Genomic DNA, 22,256 nt, shown 5'->3' on the forward strand with positions numbered 1-22,256 from the left:
GCGGGATAAATGTATCTACAAATAAATTGACATTCTTTTAGAAAGAAGTGTTTCAGGGGCGCAGTGGTTAGTGCGCGTGCCCCATGTATGGAGGCTGTGGTCCTCGAAGTGGGCGGCCAAGGCTAGAATCCGACCTGGCTCCTTTCCCGAATGTCATTCCCAAATCTCTCTCTCTCCATGATTTCTGACTGAATATAAAAAAAAAAAGAAAGAAGCGTTTTCCTTCTTATCACAGTGATGACGTGGGAATCAGTGGAGGTCTTGATTTAAAATCCGGAGTCCGCCCAGTCTGAGACCGAGACAAGACCGAGTAATTATGCTTTCCATTCTGAGACTGAGACCTTCAAAAAGTGCTCTGAACTCTGTCTTTTCTTCAGATAGGTAAAGGTTTAGTGGGAGTGTCACCCACCTGGGGCAGGGGCTACTGCCCTTTGTGATGTCATGAAGGGAAAATTAAAGGCACAAAAAGCCCAAAAATAAACATTTGAAAAAAATAAATAAATGATGTTTTGATTAATTTCTGAAAATAGCGTTCACTGTTCGTTAGCAGCTACTTTCTTAGTAATTTCAAAATCTTTTTTATTTTTATTTTTTAAAGGCTCTGTGCAATTATTTGTTCAGTGGATGTTCTAGTCGGGAATGTTTGAAAAATGAAGGTGACAATGGAAGTAAAAAATATGAAACATCAAAAATGATTAACACATTTTGAGAGTTTTTACGAGGGCTGTTATGTGGGATTGCACTTTTTCTAAGCGTTCGTCCGAGGTCAGGTCGAGAACCGTTTGTTTTCCAGGAATGATTAAACAAACATAAAAGGGAAAGATTTCAAATGCCCGTCAGCAGTTCACGCTTAGTCTGCTCAGTGAGGTTTGTGATGACTTGGCGCTTCTGCATCATGAAATGCACTGCCACCTTTCAACTCATTTAACTTCCTCTATTTCCTGTCTGCTGGAGGACCTCATCATGAAATTCTTGCTCATTTCCTTTTTAGGGACTCTTTGACCGACTGAGAGCCGAGATACTGTACAAGAAAGTGTCTGATCAGCGTAACTGGAAAACTGAGTGTCTTTCTCTGGGATCCAACAGGTCAACTGACCAACAGGAAACAACTGCTCTGCTTTTTATGTGAAGCAAACACTGCAATAAGAAACTGATTCAGCTGTCTGATACTTCATCACACAGAGAGATAGGATACGAACAGGATTCCTGTTTGGAACAACGTGATATTGACCATGCCAACATGATATGACGATGCATTTGTCAAGGTTAACTTTCAGCCTGGGACACTTAAGGAAGTTACAGTTATTTAAGTCCTATGAAGCTCATGGGTTGTTTTTTGTCCTAAATGTTGGTGGCAAATCTGCAACTACTTTTATACATTCTGTTCAAAATTCATCCATAGGCAGGGTGCCGGTTTGAGAGTAGGTAGTTCACGCGCCATGTTCAGAGGCAGTAGTCCACAAAGTGGGTGGCCGGGCTGGAATCCGACCTGTGGCTCCTTCCCCGCGTGCCATTCCCCCCCCTCTATTTCTCTCTGATCTCCGACTCTATCCTGTCTCTCCAATAAAGGCAAAAAAAAAAAAGACCAAAAAAAGAAATCTTAAAAATTCATCCGTATAGGACACTCAAACATTTACACAATTTTTATGTCATCAAAAGTTTTTGACTAGAAAAAACATTTGTTTGGGTAAGTTAACAGTAAAGTTCAGCTTCAATGGTGACACCAGATTATCGACTTGCTCAGTTCAGCAGTAAAACCAGTTGGGTTTGAGTCAAGCGTTAGGTTCAGATTAGCCAACAATCCGCAGTCTACTATTTGGTGAGCTAAAAGGTCAGATCTTCTATTAGCCTAACACTTGGTACTTCAGCTAATAAATCAGGTTAGTGACTTTGTTAAGGCCGCTGAAAATGCTTGGCTTTGTTCAGTTAAAGGCCGAGTTTCACAAGAGCTCTTTGATTAAGGTTAGCTAGTTATTCAGTTTAGCGGCGAAATCAGTTTTGTCCAAATCACTTGAAGGTTAAAATGAGGTTTGACACACCTTTCGTTGTTGGGTCGGTTTCGTACGCGGCTCCTTGCTGGAGTCCAGAAACAAAAACTAACAAACACAAAATCTGTCATTTGGATATGCCAATCATTTTAATGGTTCAACATAATAAAGACTTGTAAATAAAACAATGAATGGTTTCTTGTCTCGCTTTGCTCCTTTCACCACGTTGTGCCACGGTCAAAAACCATTGACCTTCCTTGTGCGCAACACCTGCTGCTAATCAGCGTCATTTAAATAAAGTTTCCCTACCTGGGTTTACAGCGCCAGCCAGTGGTCAGCCCAATAACCAAAACACCAAAAATGGCTCCAACAATGAGGAACCAATCGATTTATCACTAGAAATCCAGTTAATAAGAAAATGTCATAAACTTCATTTTTATAGGAAAAGGTGAACTAATTATACATTTAAACCTTTTTTTAAGGTTAATCTTTGGGGCTTTTTATGCCTTTATTTAAGAGATAGTACAGTGGATAGAGTAACCCCCAATATCCACCCGCGCACTGCCCCAATACGACCCGTTTCTGGAACGTTCCTGTCTGGGTCGTAACATGAGTACAGAGTATGTGGAAATTGGGGGTTAGAGAGAGAGAGAGAGAGAGAGAGAGAGAGAGTGGGGAATGACATGCAGGAAAGGAGCCACAGGTCGGCTTTGAACCTGGACTACAGCCTCTGTACATGGGGTGTGCACATTCACCACTAGCCCACCGGCGCCCTTGTAACCTGTTTCTAACTGAACAATAGTATCTGTAGCTGTACATCATACAGAAATAATATATTCCCGGACACCATCACATGAAGTGACTGAATGCCTTCCACAGAAAGCTTGATAAAAGGTTGTTTCTTATGCGGCTCCGTTGGTGATATGGGCGACTTAGTTTCAATGTTCTGGATATTCTGAGCGTCCACTAAAAGTCTGCTTTGATAAACATTTGGGACACAAAGACAACAGGGAACACCAGAGGGATGTGACACTGATAGTAAATCCTTTCTCGCTTCCTCTTATCTTTCATGGCTTTCCTCGTCTGTTCTGCTGTTTTCCGGCTCAGAGTGCTGATTGGAGGGATTTGTTGGGGTTGAGACGGTCACCAGGACACGGGCACAGAGACAACCGCGACCTCTGGCACAGGCCCCTCCACCCCCCCCCCCCCCCCCCACCCCCTCTCTCTTCACCCCTTGATTCATGTTTTTCTAACTTTTTAAACAGCTCAGCGAGTGCCTGTGTGTTTGTATGTATGTGTTGTGCATCATTTACAGATAATGGCTATCAGGGTGACCTCCCACTATGTTATGTCTCTTTTTAAAAAGGACACTCTCAAGTTGTCAAAGATGTGTGAGCACATTTAAGGAGTTTAGATAAATATACATGATCTCCAAACTTTAAGATTAATCCTAAAAACATTTGATTCTCATTGAAATGTCTTAACGACTATTGGATGGGTTTCCATTTAATTGTTACAGGCTCTGTCATCTTGCTTTGTTGATCTCTCAACTTTTCTAACTTCCACATTATCAGGACAAAATTGAATATGCTTCAAATGCTTGAGATGCCCTGTTGAATGATTATGTTGATGCAAAAGTTTACCAGAAGATAATGGAAAGTAATGCTGCGAGGCCTCCAAACTGTGACAGCTGAAGAGCCTGTGAGCAAGGCAGTAAACCCCCAGAGTCCTGCAGCGGTCTGTTGTCGCCCTGCTTCCTGCTATTGTTATGTCTTTTGACAGTTTAACATTTGACCCCTCTTTCCTTGGCCAGCTTTACCTCCATGTGCCTGTCACTTGTTCATCAAGTCAAAATATATTAAAACAGGAAAGAAAGTGCACTTTTCAAATTTTTTTCCTTTTTCGTTCTGAGAAGCCGACGAGGAGTTTTGCCAGCTGACCAGGAAATCCGTCCAAATCACCCGGGGCCAACTGGGACGACCAGGAGGGGAAATCCGTCCCAAACTTCCTGACAGGAAAAGAGCGACTTCTCACAATATCGCTCTCTCTCTCTCTCTCTCTCTCTCTTCCTTCTCTCAAAAACACCTCAGAGTTAGAAGCCTGGATATAATAACATATCCTGCTGAAGACTTTTCTCTGCTTATCAATATGTGATATCACCGCTACTGTCTGAAAGGGTTCAAACAAGCAACAGCTCTCGACCCCCAAACTATCCCTACGAAGAGAAACAACAGCTCGTTGACAAAAAAAATCTCAGAGGAAATTCACAGAGATCTCCTGTCCTTAGAAACCCTGATGAGTAGGAAGACCTCGGAGGTGGAGGAAAATTACAAAAGATAAACAGAAAGTGTGTGAAATGTAGTAAAAAATAGGACATGCTGTGCTCTAGCAGTCCCAACCTGAATCCAGGTTTATAATAAATGTCGAGCTATGTAAGAAGAAGTCACAACACGTAGGCTAACTTATAAAGAAACATGCACAAATTAATACTTTATAGCTCACATGTAACATTTTATTTATGTTGTAGTTTTTACTACAGTTTTAATTTGTTAAACTTGAGTTATTTAAAGTGACAGTACCGAACATGAAGAAATCAATGTAAAAAAAAACCAAACACATTGAGTGTGTTTACATGCACACAGAGAAACCTGGTTATTCATATCCTTGTATACATGACAAATACTAATATCCTTCTGGCTGATTATTGCCTTCAGCGGCGATTCGAGAGTCTGTTGGGGCCCGAGGCAAAAATCAACTGTGGGGCCCTCCAACCAGCGTTCATCACCATTTTGTCTGCAAGTGTCCTGACGCTTACAGGTTCAGGTTCAGGTTATTTTATTTGGACCCGTAGGTAAATTTGGTTGCAGGGAGAGTCACTTCATACAACACATACAATACATAAAACATACAAAGTGCACATGCACTGAACATGGGTAAAAGTACTGAGGTGCAAAATGTGCGCCAGGCCCAATCGTAAAATTGATAAAACAAGTTGATCTGTAAAAGTTACTCCTGTTCCTGTTTCTTATTTCTCTCTTCCGGCTCATTTCTCTCCATTTTCTTTGTTGACTTTCATTGACAATCTTTGTGTATTTGGAATAATTCATACAACTCTTAGCAGGGCAAAGGGAGTGAGTGCTGTCAGATGGGGGGCCCCCTGAGGGAGTTGTCCTACTGTCATTGCACATTGTGGGCAGCAGCTTTGGTTGAAGGTTTGCCAGCCCTCAGGGGCCCCCCTACTGGTCTGGGGCCCCAAGCAGTTGTCTGCCTTGCCTGTTGACAAGCAGCGCCTCTGATGCTCTGTTAGTTTTTACAAACCAACTGTGTCTTTAAGACCCGTTAAGAAAAATAAAAACTAAATAGAAAGGAAGTCGCTGACTGACACAGACTGGACACATCTTTATGCAAAGGAACATTTTAATTTTCTGCTATTTTCTGCTTTTTTCTGCATGTATAACTTTTGTATGAAAAGCAATAATACACTCGAGGTAGAGATGTTGTTCTGGATATCAACACTCAGGCCGAAGATAATCACAGGGGGAGTTGATGTTCATCACTCCCTCTTGTGTAATATTGCTCAGTTAAGAAAACATACATGTCAGGCTTTAAATAAGCATTCAATTTTTATCTTGGTATAAAATCGGCCGTGCACATGTAGTCTGAGCCCGAGTTTCCAACCTTTTTTGCCTTGTTGCCGTTTAAAATCGAACACTTTGTCACAGTTCACATATTTCCATAAGTTGTGAAAAGCTCTGAATTCTGGGGGAGTTAAACTATTTCACAGGAAAAGGACACACAATTGATAAGAGGTCTGAGAAATTGGAGTGCCTGAAATTCTTTCGTTGTTATTAATTATCTCATGAATGTTTGCGATTCCCCTGCTTGAAGCGAATTCTGTGCAAGTGCCTTCAGACATATTACAGGGTCCAGTTCCCTCTACCGTGGTTAAAACATGACAGTGTCCTCCGCAGTGACCTTACAGAGGAGAAATGTAGAAGCAGTGCCCTCTGCCCTTAAAGTTGATCAACCCACAGACATTCTGAGTCCATCCAACTTAAGAAAACGTTTCTGTTACACCTTGCACTTTTGTTGTGCCACTAGTACTGCTTCTGTTCCTATACCAGGGTAGCTGCAGGAGGAGGTGACCTCTGATGGGAGGTTCCTACTGTGGCCGTTTCTGTTTTTTTGTTACTCTCTTCCTAGATTAGAGAGGAAAAGACGTGACGCCCGTAGTTGCTCCAGCCTCTCTGGCTGCTCTGTGCCTCGTGGGACACTGATCTTAGAGTTAATTTGTTAGCGTTAATCTGTTTTTTTAGAACCTATATTAGAGGGATTTCTGCCTTCATGCTGAAAATGAGTAAAAAATAGTGCTGCTGATACCAAACTCTGCTGGAATCCACTCTTCACTTTTTTTTAACTGAAGTACATTTTAGTTTCCAGGTTTTTTGTTTCTCTTGACAACGAGTTGCTTTCAGTGTTTTATTTAAGTATTATCGCTGGATAACATGTCTATTGTTCTTTAATAGTTTTGTTTTTCCTGCACAGAGGATGTTGTGATCTGGGTGTTTTTCCTGTTGTTAAAGAGCAGGTTTTTTTTTGGTTTTTTTTAAGTTGGATCTGGATGTTAGAAAGCTAGACAGCTGATGCGAAGATCCAACAATCCTCTCTTTTATCATCTACGTTTTCTTCTACTAACTGAGGAGAGCTCTGGGTTGGTGGATTTATTCCCCCCCCGCTCCTGGATGTGACAGCCATGCTGCTGCTCCTGCTGCTGCTCTGCCTGCAAACGTCACTGACAGAACAGGTAACACACCTCAAACTTTACTCTCTGTCAGGACACTCTTTGTTTTTCATCCTCAGCTTCATGGCTTTCTCTTGGTATTTATATGTCTTTAAGGCTCTTATTGGAAAAGTTCCACCTTACAGCACAGACCTGTTGGAGTGGAATACGGTGACTACATGATCGGTTCTTCTTATTGGCTCGTTCTCAAAGTCCCTCGAGCTTTTATTGAACTCAGTAAATCTGCATTTTCTTTTGATGCCCCAAATTCATGGAACGCCCTCCAGCAAACTCTAAGGATCGGTGTTCTTCCCTCTCTTCCAGAGTTTAGGAATTTGATTTCTTTGTTTCAAATTGTAACTGTTTTAAATGATCTCAGTGGTTTTTGTCACAGATTCTGAGTGTTTGATGTGTTTTTGCTTGTTTTACTGTGCTTGTAATCTCGACGGCGTTGGAAATGAGGGAAACCTCAGTGTCTTTTCGAGAATAAATAAAGGTTTGAAATTAAATTAAATTAAATTAAATTAAATGTCATTGAATAGTTCAGCTGGAGGATTGCTGAACATGTGGTGGCCTTTGGTCCTTTATAAATGGAAATATTTAGATAATGTTAGCACAGTCAAAGCTTTTTGCAACAAGTGGAAGTCTACTTGAATTGTAGTTTTTAGTACAACTCAGTGGTGTCGTACAGGTCAGGTTTAGTCTTACAGAACATTTAGGGGACTCACAAGGTGCAGATGAATAAAACAGTAAAAATGTAATCTGCAGTGGCTGAGAAATGCTGATCTTAACTGACTTTAATGGATTTAACAAAAAACATTAGCAATAGCAAACCAGTACACACTGGTGTACCTACTGTACTGTGGGGTGGGGGGTGGGGGGTTTGAGCTAGCTAGCAGGGCTATAGCGTGGAAGCTATTGTTTTTATCTGTGGAGGTTCCCAGTCATCCAGGTCATGGTACATTTTGAAGCTTGATCCAAAGGCAGCTGGACTGGTTGAAGATCTTGGAAGATCTAGGACGGCGCTAGACATTTCCACCTGTTAGAAACGTCCTACAGATCTTCAACCAGTCCAGCTATCTCTGGATCAAGCTACAAGCTATTGTTCTTATGCTATACAGGTGGTATATACCTTGTTTCTGGTCAGCCTGTTGACATGCTCATTTCTCTAACAAATTAGCAAAACAACAACAACAGTAACAGAAGTACTGCTGAAGGAGATTCAGAGTTGAACATCTGTTGGTGACAGCGTTACAAAGACGAGGACACACATAAAGCAAAGAGGCGTATCAGTAACAAGGGTTCACTTGTGGAACAGCTGCGACAATGAATTAAAATTGTGGTTCACTTTATACCTACATAAGTTCCAGAATCAGATGGCTAACTCGTCATTTACTTTTTGTTTCACAGATCAGATCAAATCATCAATACCTACACAAATAATTAAATACAATCATCGCAGAGTCAGATTTACTCAATGAATTCATAATATAGTTTTTGTTTTTAAATGTTTGGGTTTCATCTTTAGTTGATTGGACAGTGATAGAGTAGGAAATCTGTGTGAGAGAGAAAGAGAGAGTGGGGAATGACATGCGGGAAAAAGGAGCCACAGGTCAGACTTTAACCAGGGTCGCTCGCTTTGTGGACTATGAATGAATGAATGAAATCTTTATTGACCCTAAAGGGGAACACAACATAAGGCAAAAGACATCGAAACCATATACAGGACAGCATATAATAACAAAATCATAATTTTTCTTTTTTTAAAAATACATCATTAAAGCATCACATGACTATGAGGGATTTCAATAGTAAGTTCAATAAAATGCCGAGTATCAAGTTGATACTGTAAAGTCAGAGCTTATAAAGCAGCTGAATGCTGAGTGTCACAGAGGATGTGACGCCTTTTTAGTCCTCATCCTGGCCTATAACCTCCGTACATGGGGCACAACCTAACCGCTAGGCCATCTGCGCCCCAGTTGGGATAGATTCTCCACGGGCGGCTGAGGCTCAGTTGGTAGAGTCGGTCGTCTCTTAAGAGGAGAGTTGGGGGTTTGATCCCCGGCTCCTGCAGCCACATGTCCGATGTGTCCTTAACCCCAAGTTGCTCCTGCTGCTTCATCAGAATGGGATTAGTTATTTCTGATGGTCACTTTACACAGCAGCCTCTGATATCAATGTGTGAATGTGTAGGTGTGACATGCGTTGTAAAAGAGCTTTTTTTCTGTCATTATGCTTGGGCCGTGTTTAACCTGCATTGTCTGTCCATTCTTTTGCATTTTGCTATAAAAGAGATGAATGACGGATTTCCTCATTCTACCAAAAGGGATGTCTTTCTTCCCCTTTTATTCAGATGTTTTTAAGTTTTTAAAACTTACTGTCAAATTTAATCAGAAGTGAGAGCTGTCAATCGGCTGGTATTCAGCTGTGTTGACATAACACCAGTCGACTTGTGATTAAACCACAGATCACAAAGATCGGAGTGAAACTGATTCTCTCTTTGCCAGTATGTTCTTCTCCAATTTTTTACTGATACAGTGAATATGCTGAACGGCATAGAGGCAAAAACTGTCATCATAGCGTCAGACTCTGTAGTTACATCCTCCATTTCCCCCGTCCCCTCTCCCCAAGATTTCAGGGGCAACCTGCCTAAAGTGTTTTAGTGGTTATAAAGGAACTGGAACTTTAACTATCAGAGAAATGTTGAGATAACTTATTGATTTATTAACCATACAGTCACACATCTCCTCAGCTCCATCTGACTGCTCCTGGAGGTCGCTGTGATGTCCCAGTGAGGATAGATGTCTACACCTCATGCACCTCCTGTGCCGCCGTCACCACCAGCAGCTGCCCGCACGGCTTCAGCAGTGTGAGCACCACTAACTGCAGGTACAGGAACCAGGTTCTTCACAATACTGACACCCACACAAAAACCATCATGATTGTGTCATAAATGTATTAACAGAAGGTTTGTGGGTGAATTTGTGTTGTCCGATGAATGAAGCAGTTTTTTTTTTTTCTCACCTCATGTTTGTTGTTTGTTACAGTTATGTGGTACAGATCGGCGGCAGGGACATGGAGCTGGATGGATGTTCGCGTCAATGTGCCAAGAGTTTCATGCAACCAGCGTGTTGTCAAAATCACTGGGGACCACTGTGTCTACGTAAGACAGACAGACACACACACACACACACACACACACACACACACACACACACACACACACACACAGATACTGAGATTGCTTTCATGTTAAGGCTGTGAATGACCAAATGTGTTCTTTGATTCCAACTCAGGACCATCACTGATTATTATCTCATCTCCTCCTGAATGTATCCATCAAAACATAAACTAGGCTGGTCATAAAAAAAGGTTTACAGAGTTCTATGATGGTGTAATTCTGTTTTTAGTCTGTTGATCACCGATGGGGTGACAAACATTTTAGTTTTATGACTCTAGCCCAGAGTTTTATAACCTGCTGTGAAAATGGATGTTTTTCCTGGATTTTCACAAACATCCTCTCTTAAATATATATATTTTTAAAAGCTGAGTCCAGTTGTTACACACAATAAAATGTAGATATTGAATTATAAAATTTGTTTATCCTTGTGTTCAGGTGATGTTTTTGTATATTTTTTAGGATATGCTAAGAAAATATAAAGCAGAAAAAACATTTTAAAAAATGTAAGTGGATAACATGTTTAGAGACAAGCACAAAAGATAAAACTCCAAGGGAAAGACATGGTAGCCTATATTTTGGTGAAAATCCTTGGATTGTATTATTTGCGTTTGGTCAAACTGACCTTCCTCTGGACAGCTGGCCCCAAGTTTTACTACAGTGCTTCATAGTATTTATAATAAACGACTGCTGATTTTATTTTGTTTTAAATCTTTTGATAGCCTAATTGATAGATTAATAAATCATGTAGGTATTGACTTCCTATCATTGTTTTTGTAAAACTGAATATACTTGGTATTCAGACATTTGAAGACCATGATAAGAAGGATAAAAGTGTTGGCATGATGGCAAGAAATTAGAAACTGTGGGATTAATCTGACCAAAAGAAACGTAATTAAGCAATTAAAATTGCTGTTATTTGTAAAAGAGAACTGAATGTTAGATGTTAGCATGCTAGAGGACGTTAAAACAAGCCAGTAACGTCTCTGTGCCAGAGATTAGATGTGGGTTTACCCAGTGCCTGGGTTTACCACCGGTGTTGAAAATGAAGCCAATCCGGAAGAGCAAAATCCTGCAGTTCTTTGAGTGTCTGCTTGAGGCTGGCTCCAAGAGCACCGGAAATCACGTACTCAACCCATTCAAAAATTCCATTTTTTACTGCAGAAATTAACATGTTTACAGCCTGGTACAAAAAAGCTCTTCTTAGTTATTGTCGTCATGGGCACACACTGTACGGGGTATTTTTTCTATTTCTATTCTATTTAGATTTTATGAACTACAGAGTTTTGCATAGTTAGGCACATGTCTGACCTGACCTTGATTTTGGTTAGCATATAAATGCGTCTTGGATGAAGCTTTTAATGTGTTCTTATCAGTCGTGACTAAACAATTCCTCAATCTACAGTATCTGCAGCCTTTTCTTGTGTTCTCCTTCTTACTCTTACATCTGGCCTCTGCCTCTAACTGATCAATAACACAAACGACGACCTTGACACTTCAACCTGCAAGCTAGCTGATATGGCACCGTCACCCTAAACAGTAGCAATATGCACTCAGCTCTTCACCTCTTTGTCTGTTTTTCTGTGTGTTTGTAGCCTGTCCCAGCTGGTCATGGCAGACCTGCAACTTTCATGGAAACTGTCTGGGTGGAGACCTTGGCAACGGGACCTGCATCTGTGATGTACGTATCTGATTGGCCTGTCTGAGATCAATATTTTGTATGCATTTATAGGAGCCTCTCAGTGTCAGCCTGCATGTCTGACAGGACTTTTGGAAGTCTTTGTTTGCTGTTGTAACTGTTACTTTATTTCTATCTTTAGGATGGCTTCGCAGGTTTTGCCTGTCAGGAGTGCATGAATTCAAATGCTTTTGGAGATAACTGTGATAAAGGTAGGCTCCTCACCTCCTCAAGACCCTGGTTTAAATATGTTCCCGTGTAGGAGTCTTAATCATTGACAGTATATAAAGATGGAAGATGTATCCACTTCTGTCTATTATACAAAAGTGAAGCCAAAATACCCCCTTCAATAGCTGACTTATTGGAGTAATGGTATGCCCAGTAGAGAACTACTGGTGAAGCCAGTGTTGTGAAGGTCCCCTCCTGCTAACCAAAGCAAGCATTTAACTTACTAATAATGCTTAAAAACTCCTCGGGTCGGATACAGTCCACAGAACAGAATTTTTTGTTGATTGAAAAGAGACACATTTATAGGAAGTACAATGACTGTTTTGCTTGTGTTTGTTGTGTTTCCTCTAGTTGCTCTCTACGGATTAACACTGCAAGAGCTGCATTTATCTACAGAGCTGTCAATCATGGCGTTATGCCTCTTTTCATAGCATCAATTAACTTATTAAAGCTAAAGTTGTTACTGAAGCCAGTGTAAAGGGGAAGCTCCACGTGTCTTAGGCTTGACTTTAGGTGTGCTGCATTGTCGTCCATCTCTTTATGTAGTCTGTGATCTGAATCAAAAATGGTCAAATTGCAAAATAACTTAATATTGTAAGACCGCTGTGAGTTTAATCAGTCCATCAGTTGTTTAAAGGCCCTCCATGTTTGTCTCTACAGAGTGTGACTGTGTGCATGGCGTGTGTAATAAAGGTCCAGATGGTGATGGACAGTGTTTGTGTCAGCCACCGTACACTGGGAAGCGCTGTGACATAGGTAAGGTCATGAATCACTGGATTTTCATTTAATTGAAAGTACGTTCGGCTACATCAGGCAATTTATTGAAACGAAATAAACATAATTTAATTTCTTTCTCCCTAAAAATATTACTAACCTTTCAAGAAAAACATAATATGCTGAGATGTACATTTATAATAATGGTAGTCATGAAAAGATTAGACATCCTTTTAGAAATATTGAGTAACACGTGGTTTGACTGACATCATTATGATAAATGTTTTATCTGTATCTTAACCGAGAAGAGCACTATCTTTTTCTCATATCTTACTGATTTTAAAGAGTCCTGTTTTGATTCTACTTTCATGTAAACGTCTAGATCAAAGTATATTTTGAAAAAAGCAGAGAACGACTGACAAGCATTCCTCCAGTTAATGTTTAGATAAAGTAAAACTGTAAAACTGGCCCGATTATCTACATTACTAAGTGAGTGAGGAAAGAAAAAGTGATAAAAAACGGCCTACCAGAAAACTATTGTTGTTTTTTACCCTGCTGCGTTTTTGTTATATAGGTGCCAAAAACAAACAAACAGGTGATGCTTTGCTTGTATTGTTTTCACTGTTTGTATGTATGATGTGTAAGTTGTATCACCGTGAGCTGCTGTTTTCTGTTTGTTGTTGGCAGTGAGTAACAGGTGCAGTAGCTGCAGCCCCTTCTCGTACTGTAAAGGAGAGGGAGAGGACGCCGTCTGTGAATGTTTGCCCGGACACAGAAGGTCGCCACAGGGAAAATGCACAAGTAAACACAAAGACAGATGGTCTCCTTCGATTTGTCTTTTTTTATTTAATATCAAAATGTAACTTTTAAGTTGTTTTAATTCAGGGCTTCTGGTTCATCTCTCTGATTTGTGTCCTCTTGCTAATATTAGCAATTGGCTCTAAGCAGATATAAGGCTGACATTGATTTTTTAGTGTGATGTATGTGAGGACAAGTCGGACAGAATGAAGCTGAAATTAGCTGTCTAAAAGATCCTGAACAGGCTTTTGTACACTGGATAAACTCTTTAAGGTGTATATAGCAATATGACCTTTCCTCTGAAGCCACCTCCAGGATAAAATTGACATGTTTTCCCGAATTTACTTAAACTTACAAACGGTTCACATCCATTTAAGGTTTGATATATTCTTGTCAGAGTCTCTTCGTCTGCAGTAGTTAAATTGCTCTGGACTGGAGAATTTTTTTAAATGAAGTGTACAGTCTCAGATGGATGTTAGTGAATCTTAAGATGTTCATGTCAATTTTGACAGAAGCCTATAAACAGGGTGTGTTGTTCACACTACTTATTTGTGGACGTAAATAAGATCTACTTTTAGAATCCACACAATGACCAGAACCATAACTAGGACAAGGTTTGCCTTCCTTGGCTCTAAGGAACTGGAACTGGGCTCGAACCTGGTCTTAGCCCCCCTCCAAGAGGAACGTAAAGAAAGGCTTCTTATTGCTGTCTAGATACAGAATTAGAGCTTGGACAAAAAATAAGATTAGATAAGAAGTCAGAAGTTGACCCTGACCTAGTCTTGTATCTCTTCCTGAAACCCAGCTTGTGTTTGTGTTGAGTTTTAGAATAAACAAATTGTTGGGTCTTATCTAGACTGAATGAGTTCTTTATTTTCCTGCTCAGCTGTTTGCTCAGCGAAGGACTGTGACGTCAATGCCCAGTGCTCTGCACAGGGTTCTAAAGTCAGCTGTGCCTGTAAGCCTGACTACCAGGGAGACGGAAAGATCTGCATACCAAAAAACCCCTGTTCTGAAAACAATGGAGGATGTCCCATCAACTCCACCATATGTGTCTTCAAAGGACCAAACAAGGTTAGAACACCACCAGAACTAGGCCAAGAACCAGGTGCATAACAAGACTGCAATAATCAGCTAGACCCTGTACCTGTCTTAATCCTCTGTCTGTCCGTCTGTCTGTCTGTTTGACAGTCCAGCTGCGAGTGCATGTCTGGCATGTCCCCAATAGGTGGCAGTGCTGAGTTTGGTTGTCAGCTGGTCCCCGCTTGCTTAGAACACACCTGTGACCTCTCAGCTATCTGTGAAACTGGACTGGATGGACAACCCAGGTAACCCAGCTGTCTCTTCTTATGCTACATGTTATTGGATGTTTTCACACTATGAGCAAATGAGTGGAAGGGAACACATTTACGAGGAGATCGGCTTCATCACGTGCATGAATGTCATACCTGATCCCAGCGGTTGTGTGATATTAAATCTTATATATCCCACCCGCTTGCTCAAGCTGAGTATTTCCTGAATATTTTCTGTTGCATTAACAAATGAACTCCTCCCAACTTCATGTGGACCTTTAACTAGACAGGTTTGGATGAAAGAATGTGCCCTATTAGGTAACACACGCAGCTCACCTCGAAAGAGTTTGTGCATGCTCGAAAACACCAACACGTCTTTTTTCTTTTTTTTAACTTTGCTCTCATTAACTAGAACTAGACCGGCTTGTCTCTTAACTGGAAGGTAAGGGGTTCGATCCCCTAGCTCATGCAGCCACATGTCCGATGTGTCTTTGGGCAAGACACTTAACCCCAAATTGCGCTCGCTGCTTCATCGACCAAATGTGAATGTGCATGAATGGGACTAGTTACTACTGATGGAAACTTTACACAGCAGCCTCTACCGTCAGTGTGTGAATGTGTAGGTGTGACCTGCGGTGAAAAAGCGCTTTCCCATTTATTTTGAACTCATTATTTGTGTATTTGTCAGTGTTGTGTTTTATGGTGTCGTTATTTACCTCCTCTTTCAGGTGCGTGTGTGATGCAGGTCAGATTGGTGATGGTCAGCGTTGCTATGGTAACCTCATTGAGCGGCTGATAGAGTTGGATAGGAGAGGAAGCCAGACGGGAAATCTGACCGGAGCTGTTGCCTTGTTTGGTAAAAAAAAACAAAAAAACATTATTAACAGCATTATTCTTCAGAGGTACGAATCACTTGCTTGAAATACATTATATTCAATTAAACTTTTCAGACTTTTGAAATTCACTTTTTCTTTCTGAGTTCTATTCACAAGAGCACGTTTGGCCATGTTTTAGTCTTTACTACTTTTTGTTGTTTTTGTGTGTTTGATCTGTTCGCTGACCTTTGTTGTGTCCATGTCCGTTTGTCTGTTTGTTTCAGAGAAAGGCTGTTTACGGCTGATGAGTCACAACGGACCTTTCACAGCTTTCATCCCTTTACTGAGAACACCTCTCACTGTAAGTCACCTGTCATGTAGCTGTAGTTTGATTTAATGATCTCATCAGTAACACTCCCAGATATCATTTTATTTAAGACTAATAAGACACGTGTTAACTTTGATAAATCAGTATTTTAGTGAATGGGTGAACTTTATCAGAGCAGAAAGAAAACGTGTCCCAAACGGATCCAGTATGTGAACCTGTTTTAAACTGTTTAACATCGTTTCAGGTTTCTACATAGTGTAATGTTTAAGGTCTGATTCCAGCATGTAGAGCTTTGTGACGCTCTGTGAAGTCAATTTTATCAATAAATAGTATTTATGGAAAATCTGGATTTTCAAAAAGGAAGATGTAGATTTTCTCTTTAACTTACTCCGCTGCTCCCTTTGAGAGCACAGTGGCCGTGTGGCCCCAGGTATGAGCCACAAAACCCCAACTATTTTGCTAAAGTTGCTCTGCCACATCTCAATCAATCATTATTTGTGAAGCGCCAATTCATAACAAATGTTACCTCGAGTCGCTTTACAAAAGAGCTTGTAAAAGACCTTACTCGTTGTTAAGAACAATGGGTTAGGGGGATAATATGCAGGAAGGATTTCTCCTTTGTATTCCTCGCGTTCCCGTTGTCCACACTTCCTTGCCGCTGAGGTGGAGGTCGGAGCAGTGCATGAATGAGGACGACGGTGGTTGTGGGGACGACACACTCTGATGGTGGTGGCTGGATGTCAGGGACGTCGGGTGGTAGAGCTCTGTGCACTCGAGAGTACGGCCGGTCTTAACGTTTTAGGTGTCATTTCCAAACAATGTCTTGTCCATCAAGCCGCTCTTTCTCGACTCTTTGGACATCCAGCCGCATTTCACCTCTGATTCCTCACCTCAGCTGCTTTCCTTTAAAAATAACTGACATTCTGCAGCTCTCAGATCATCACACACAATGAAACAGCTGCAGTAGATAAAGAAAAGATCTCAGGACGATAACATGCAGTGCACTCCTCTGTTTCTACCTTTTAAATCACACAACCACACTCTCTGCTCGACCTGAAAACAGAAACACTTAGTGACAGATGGTCAGTGCAAGCTAGAACAAACCAGAGTGCGAGTGCGAGGCCTCTGGGCACGCACACAAACACGGAAATACCCACCATGCCATCAGAGGTAACCACTGACAAAGGAGATGTGTGACTTTTATGGGTATAAGGCAAAACTCAAACTGCGGAATTAAAACGGGACCCGTGTCCACTAATGCTATTTTTTGCAGCGCCCATTTTCTTGCTGGGCGAGTTGTGCTTACACAACTCTGAAACACAATCTGATTTCTTTTCCTTTGATTGATTCCTTTCAGTCATAGTTTTCAGATTTCTGTCATTTCCCTGTTTTGGCTTTTATATCCAGATATCAGAAATGAGAAGACGAAGTTCAACTCTCAGAGCGATAACTCAGGGCTGACTGTCACTTCTGATTCCTTATTTCCAACATCTATTATAAAGAAAATAACCACTACTTATCTAGAATATGAATGTACACAACGTTCTTGTTGCAGGGTATTAACGAGGAGCAGATTTGTAAAAACCACCTGATCCTGGGTCAGCACCTCTACAAGGATCTGGAGGGACGAGACTTCAACTTGTATGGAGGAGCCATGTTCAGGAGCAAAGACAACAAGGTTATACTTCCTCTTCTTACTCAACACTCAATATCTCTGTTAACAACAATTCAAAGTAGGTGATGATGTCAAAAGTAGTGTTTTAGTCATGACCACACTAACCGAGACCAAGACATGCCCGAGACCAGACCAAGACATTTAAGGATCGAGAATGAGACAAGACCATAAATATCTCTGATAAATCAACATCTTGTGTGCAGCCGGGGGCGTGTCACTCTTAGACTGTCACACAGGGAAGGTTTGCAGTCATTACCGGGGGATTACCGGGGGATTAAAATCAAACTGCAAATGAATTGAAGTTAGTTGTTCTTGGGCGTTTTCCTTCTAATCTCAGTAATGACGTCGAAAAATAGTAAGGCAGTGCCAGCTGTGAGTCTGAATATTATCACCTCATGAGGACTTTACCTGTCTTAAACCTTGAAGATAGGTACAAGGATACAAGCCAAAGACCAGATAATCGATCCTTTAACCTACTTTTTATTGGTACCACAACCAGAGAAGTACAAGCAAAAAAAGAAAAAAACACAACAAAATTATATTTCTGCTACAAAAATGAATTAGTTTTGTTCATTTATACTCCTAATCTATTTTTTTAAGCCAACACCACCCGTCTGCCTGCTCTCTCAAATGAACCTCTTTCTATTTTATTGATATTTCAGCGACATCGTGCAGCGTTTTAATCTGTCTTTCTGCTTAAAAATGGATTTCTTCATTCAGAGAGTTCAAAGTAAAAAAAATAAAAATAAATTCTGCATCCCTAAAACATCATCCCCTCCCCATCAACACAATCACCACAACTACTAGTAAGCACTATACAAACTATACGCTAAAAATAGATCATCATTAAACATTCACAGGTCTATTTAATCAAAGTATTACATCAGTTATTTCTTAAAAACTTCTTAAAGAAAATGTGTCCACAGCTATGAAATCTCACAGTTTATCTCCCCAGAGTCACAATCATGTTAAAATAAAAATCACAAACCCTGTTCACCACATTGTTTTGTAAATGTTACGCTCCCACATAAGGAACCACAAATGCCATGATAACTAAACACATATATAACAACAAAAATAATTCTAACTCAGCTGAACTGCAAAAAAAAAGACTCCATTATTGTTCTTTTTGGCACAGATATCCAGTAGAGATTTGTTCTGCAGTAGCTCACTATTCATTCGACATCTATAATATATAAACAGCGTGGAACAGTAAAAGCCTTTAACAACCTTTCCAATATAACCTGTCACCCTCTAATTTTTTATGGATCAGTAGTTTATGTGACTTGAGGAACCACCACACACAACAAACTGTAAAAATAGAATCAGAATACTCCAACATATTTGAGGAATAATACTTTAAATCCAACATTTTATTAAACAGCCCTCTATTCAGCCGAGCAATTAATATAGCAAGCAAAAAATCTGTTAACGACTGCTTACCAATTTTCTCTGGCTTTCATATTTTTCCCTTCACGGATAACTTGACTGGCATAATCATCAGCGGAACCTGATTTTCAGTGTAAATGTACGGGAACAGGGTGTGTATGAAGGTGTGTGTGAACGTGTGTATAAGTGTGTCAGTATCAACATCGGAGAACGCCAGTTTGCCCTTATCAAAGTCCAGATGAACTCTGATCTTCTGAAGCTGCTTCTCCACTGGCAGATCTTGCTCTGAACCCACCGTGGAGAATGCTGTGTATTTACCGTCTGAGAACATGATTCTCCACAATACAGACAGAAGGCGTCCGCTCTTCTGGGGGTGCTCTCCCAAAACGCCCAGTTCCCAGTCCCTGTTGGCTCCAACCGCCACTTCCCAGCGGTGAGTCCCTGAGTTAAAGCCTTCAGAGCCCAGGACGGAGCAGGAGAACTTGGTCCTTTCAAGGTTCTTTGGAAGCTGTCCCCGCTCTCCATGTCTCACTCTGGTCAGATCTTCAGACAGGACGAGTTCATGGTCGGCAGTGTTTGGATCCAGAATCACAGGAGTGTATGCGATGATCTCCTTCATCTTGTTCCAGATGTTGAAGGTCAGGTTGCCCAGGTGTTTGGCCTCGTCTATCAGAGCTCCTGAGGCCAGTTCTGGATCATCCGGCAGGGTGCGCTGCTGGACTCTTTTCACTGCAGCCTTGTAGTTTTTCAGGAATGAGACGTCATCAGCTCTCAGCTCGTCCTCTGTGACTCTGATTGTGTCTGACAGAGCTGCTATCTCTCTGTTCAGAGCCTCGATCTTCTCCTTCATCGTCTGACTCTTCTGTTTCTCTTCCTTCATCAGAGCAGAGATCCTGACCTCCTCTTCTTCTTGTAGAAACTGGTGAAGCTTCTTAAACTGCTCTTTAATCCGCCTCTCAGTATTTTGTGTCTGGACCTTAATATGATCTGCTGTTTGATTACAGTTACCTTTCGCTTCTGCAAAGATCTCCAGTCTCTCCTGTAAAGGCTTCAGGGCTTTTTGGAGCTCCTTTTTTTGATCTGCAGCAGCTTCATCAATTGGTCTGAATTTGTGGCTGTTGTGCAGCTTGGAATCACGACAGACGACACACACTGGCTGCTGATGGTCCAGACAGAAGAGCTTGAGTTTCTCTGAATGCAGACTGCAGAGCTCCTCAGGCTCTGCTGGCGCTTGCTGTGCTAAGAGGGCCTCACACAGGTTCCTCAACGCCAAGTTCCGAGGCGGGTCACTCTTAGAGGATCTAATCTTACAGCACGGACACTCACGTGATTGTTTTACCCCCCACCATCTCTGCAGACAGTCCTTACAGAAGCTGTGGCTGCATGACAGAACAACAGGATCACTGAAGATCTCACGGCAGATTGGACAGGAGTAATCGTCCACTGATCTCGATGCCATTTTGTGTCCGAGTGAAGATTTAAAAGAAACACAGCAAGCAGACAAGAAAGTCAGTCAGACTAGAAAGCTCTGTCAAAGTTACTTTCACTTTCAGGTGTCGCTCCTTCAGTTAGTTTTGTGCCATCTGCAGCAGGTTGAAGTACGAGTGTTCGATATGCCAGTAAATCCAGTGTTCCCTCCTGCAGCTCTCTCCTCTCAGTGGACGATTTTTTGGCGGTTTTGGTTGTTTTGTCGTCAGCATTTGTCCCTCACACGATGCTTACTCTCATGAACGAGGAATAATGTCTTTCCTGTTTATCTGCTTTGAGTCAGAGAGGGGGTGGAGCTTTGTCAGAGCATATTTCCTGGCTGATTAACTTGTTTATTATACTGCGTGTGTGTTGCAGCCACTTAACCCACACCGCCTAGTTTCTTGTGTGTGTTAATTCAGTCAATGGAAGGAAACTGTTATGGCAATAAAAATGTTCATATCAGTTGATATCTTTAGTTTTCACCATAAATGTCAGATCTCAGGCTGATTTTTGCACCTGAGTGAAAGTTGAAGATGGTTAATTGTGGTTGAATTATTCTTTAATGTCAGAACATCTCTCTGTTTACTGTAGAAGTTCATCCTGATGGAAGAGCCCAGCAAACTGTACACCGTCATCCAGGAAGACCTGCCAGCAGCCAACGGGATTATCCACATCATCGACCGACCAATCACTAACAATCCTGAAAGGCCCTCTCGTGATGAACGGGTGAGTTAACTCAAGAAAAACACAGAAAACTCTTTCAAAATACAAAAACAACAAAAATATGTCTCTGAAATGCTCTTCATGTCTTGTTAGACTTTTGTTTTGAAAAACATTGTGTTATAACTCTAAATACTTATCTCAGCTGATTTTACCATCAAGGACAGAGAATTTCAGTCATTTGATCGACCTCTTCTTGTGTCCAGTTTTCTGACAAGACGATCGGAGAGATTCTAACCAAGGATGAACAATACAACCGCTTCCTGTCCCTTGTTGATGTGAGTATGTTGTTATTTCATATGACATCCCATAGATATGTTTCTTTGTATACCCACACCCAAAGACAATTAGTCAAACCAAGACAGACACTTAGCCCCTCTCCTGAACAGGGATCGTCCAATCAGTGTTTAGTAACCTTAACTATAAACAGCAGGTCTCTTTTATTTATCCAGTTTTTGAAGAGTCAATCAGTCATAGCAAAAGCAACTAAAGGGAGACGAGGAACAAACCAGTTCTAAATAAGTATCCATGCTAAACCCTTAGATGTGTTTGTGTGTTTTGCAGAACTGTGGGTCTCCTCCTCCACTGCGGGGTCCAGGACCCCTGACTGTGTTTATCCCCACTAATCAGGCGGTGGATAGAGCCCGAGACGGCAGCATCTTGTACATGCTGCACGACGTAAGTGTAATCAGTGCTTCTGTGGTTATATGTATTTTGGCTATTTGTGATTGGTGTGGATAACATTCAGGTGACAGTGAAGGATTTGTAAGCAGATGGTTTCCTTTTTTATCAATAAATCAAGTGGAGCGGGAAATAAAAAAGCACCAAACTGTCCCTTAAGGAAACATGCTATGTTGAAGTGCTGGCTTCTCTGACAACAGTGCAGCAGCCAGTATGTCCTCCTTCTAACTTTAGATTCTGGTCCTGAATGATCTGGATTTGTTTGGACCAGAGAAGGTAGGTAAGGTAGTTGTAAGGCGACCCCCCACACGGTGCAACACCTGTTGGTCAAACCAACAGGTGTTGCAGCGATGGAAGCGGGCAAGAGAAGTGGTTCAGATAGAAGTGATTGTACCCGACCTAAAAAGGCTCTGCATGTTTCTAATAAGCTCCACGAGCAGAAACGTGTTCAAACTAGGATCAATATTGGAGATGCTTTTGAAAAATGGAGAGAGGTTAGAACGCAGAAAGGTTTACAGACCG

At 41.3% G+C, this 22,256-nt stretch overlaps 2 protein-coding genes across 2 annotated transcripts in view; one reads left to right on the top strand and one right to left on the bottom strand.

The window, feature by feature from the left end:
- The first annotated feature begins 6,236 nt into the window (after positions 1–6,236).
- The window catches only part of stab1 (stabilin 1), a 59,699-nt gene continuing 43,679 nt past the window's right edge, over positions 6,237–22,256 (top strand). The window contains exons 1-15 of the mRNA XM_061041278.1: positions 6,237–6,792; positions 9,521–9,657; positions 9,816–9,931; positions 11,542–11,627; positions 11,767–11,836; positions 12,513–12,608; positions 13,254–13,367; positions 14,251–14,438; positions 14,556–14,692; positions 15,385–15,512; positions 15,756–15,832; positions 17,355–17,477; positions 20,925–21,059; positions 21,260–21,331; positions 21,618–21,731. Coding sequence (XP_060897261.1) covers positions 6,742–6,792; positions 9,521–9,657; positions 9,816–9,931; positions 11,542–11,627; positions 11,767–11,836; positions 12,513–12,608; positions 13,254–13,367; positions 14,251–14,438; positions 14,556–14,692; positions 15,385–15,512; positions 15,756–15,832; positions 17,355–17,477; positions 20,925–21,059; positions 21,260–21,331; positions 21,618–21,731 — 1,644 coding nt within the window. The 5' untranslated portion in view covers positions 6,237–6,741. The remainder of the gene's footprint in view (positions 6,793–9,520; positions 9,658–9,815; positions 9,932–11,541; positions 11,628–11,766; positions 11,837–12,512; positions 12,609–13,253; positions 13,368–14,250; positions 14,439–14,555; positions 14,693–15,384; positions 15,513–15,755; positions 15,833–17,354; positions 17,478–20,924; positions 21,060–21,259; positions 21,332–21,617; positions 21,732–22,256) is intronic.
- On the bottom strand, positions 17,938–20,593 carry LOC132976969 (nuclear factor 7, ovary-like). The gene has a single exon (XM_061041279.1). It carries the CDS (start codon positions 20,320–20,322, stop codon positions 18,934–18,936), a length of 1,389 nt encoding a protein of 462 aa, XP_060897262.1. The 5' UTR covers positions 20,323–20,593; the 3' UTR covers positions 17,938–18,933.

This window comes from Labrus mixtus, chromosome 7 (genome assembly GCF_963584025.1).
Source record: "Labrus mixtus chromosome 7, fLabMix1.1, whole genome shotgun sequence".
In the NCBI taxonomy this organism is placed as follows: Eukaryota; Metazoa; Chordata; class Actinopteri; order Labriformes; family Labridae; genus Labrus; species Labrus mixtus.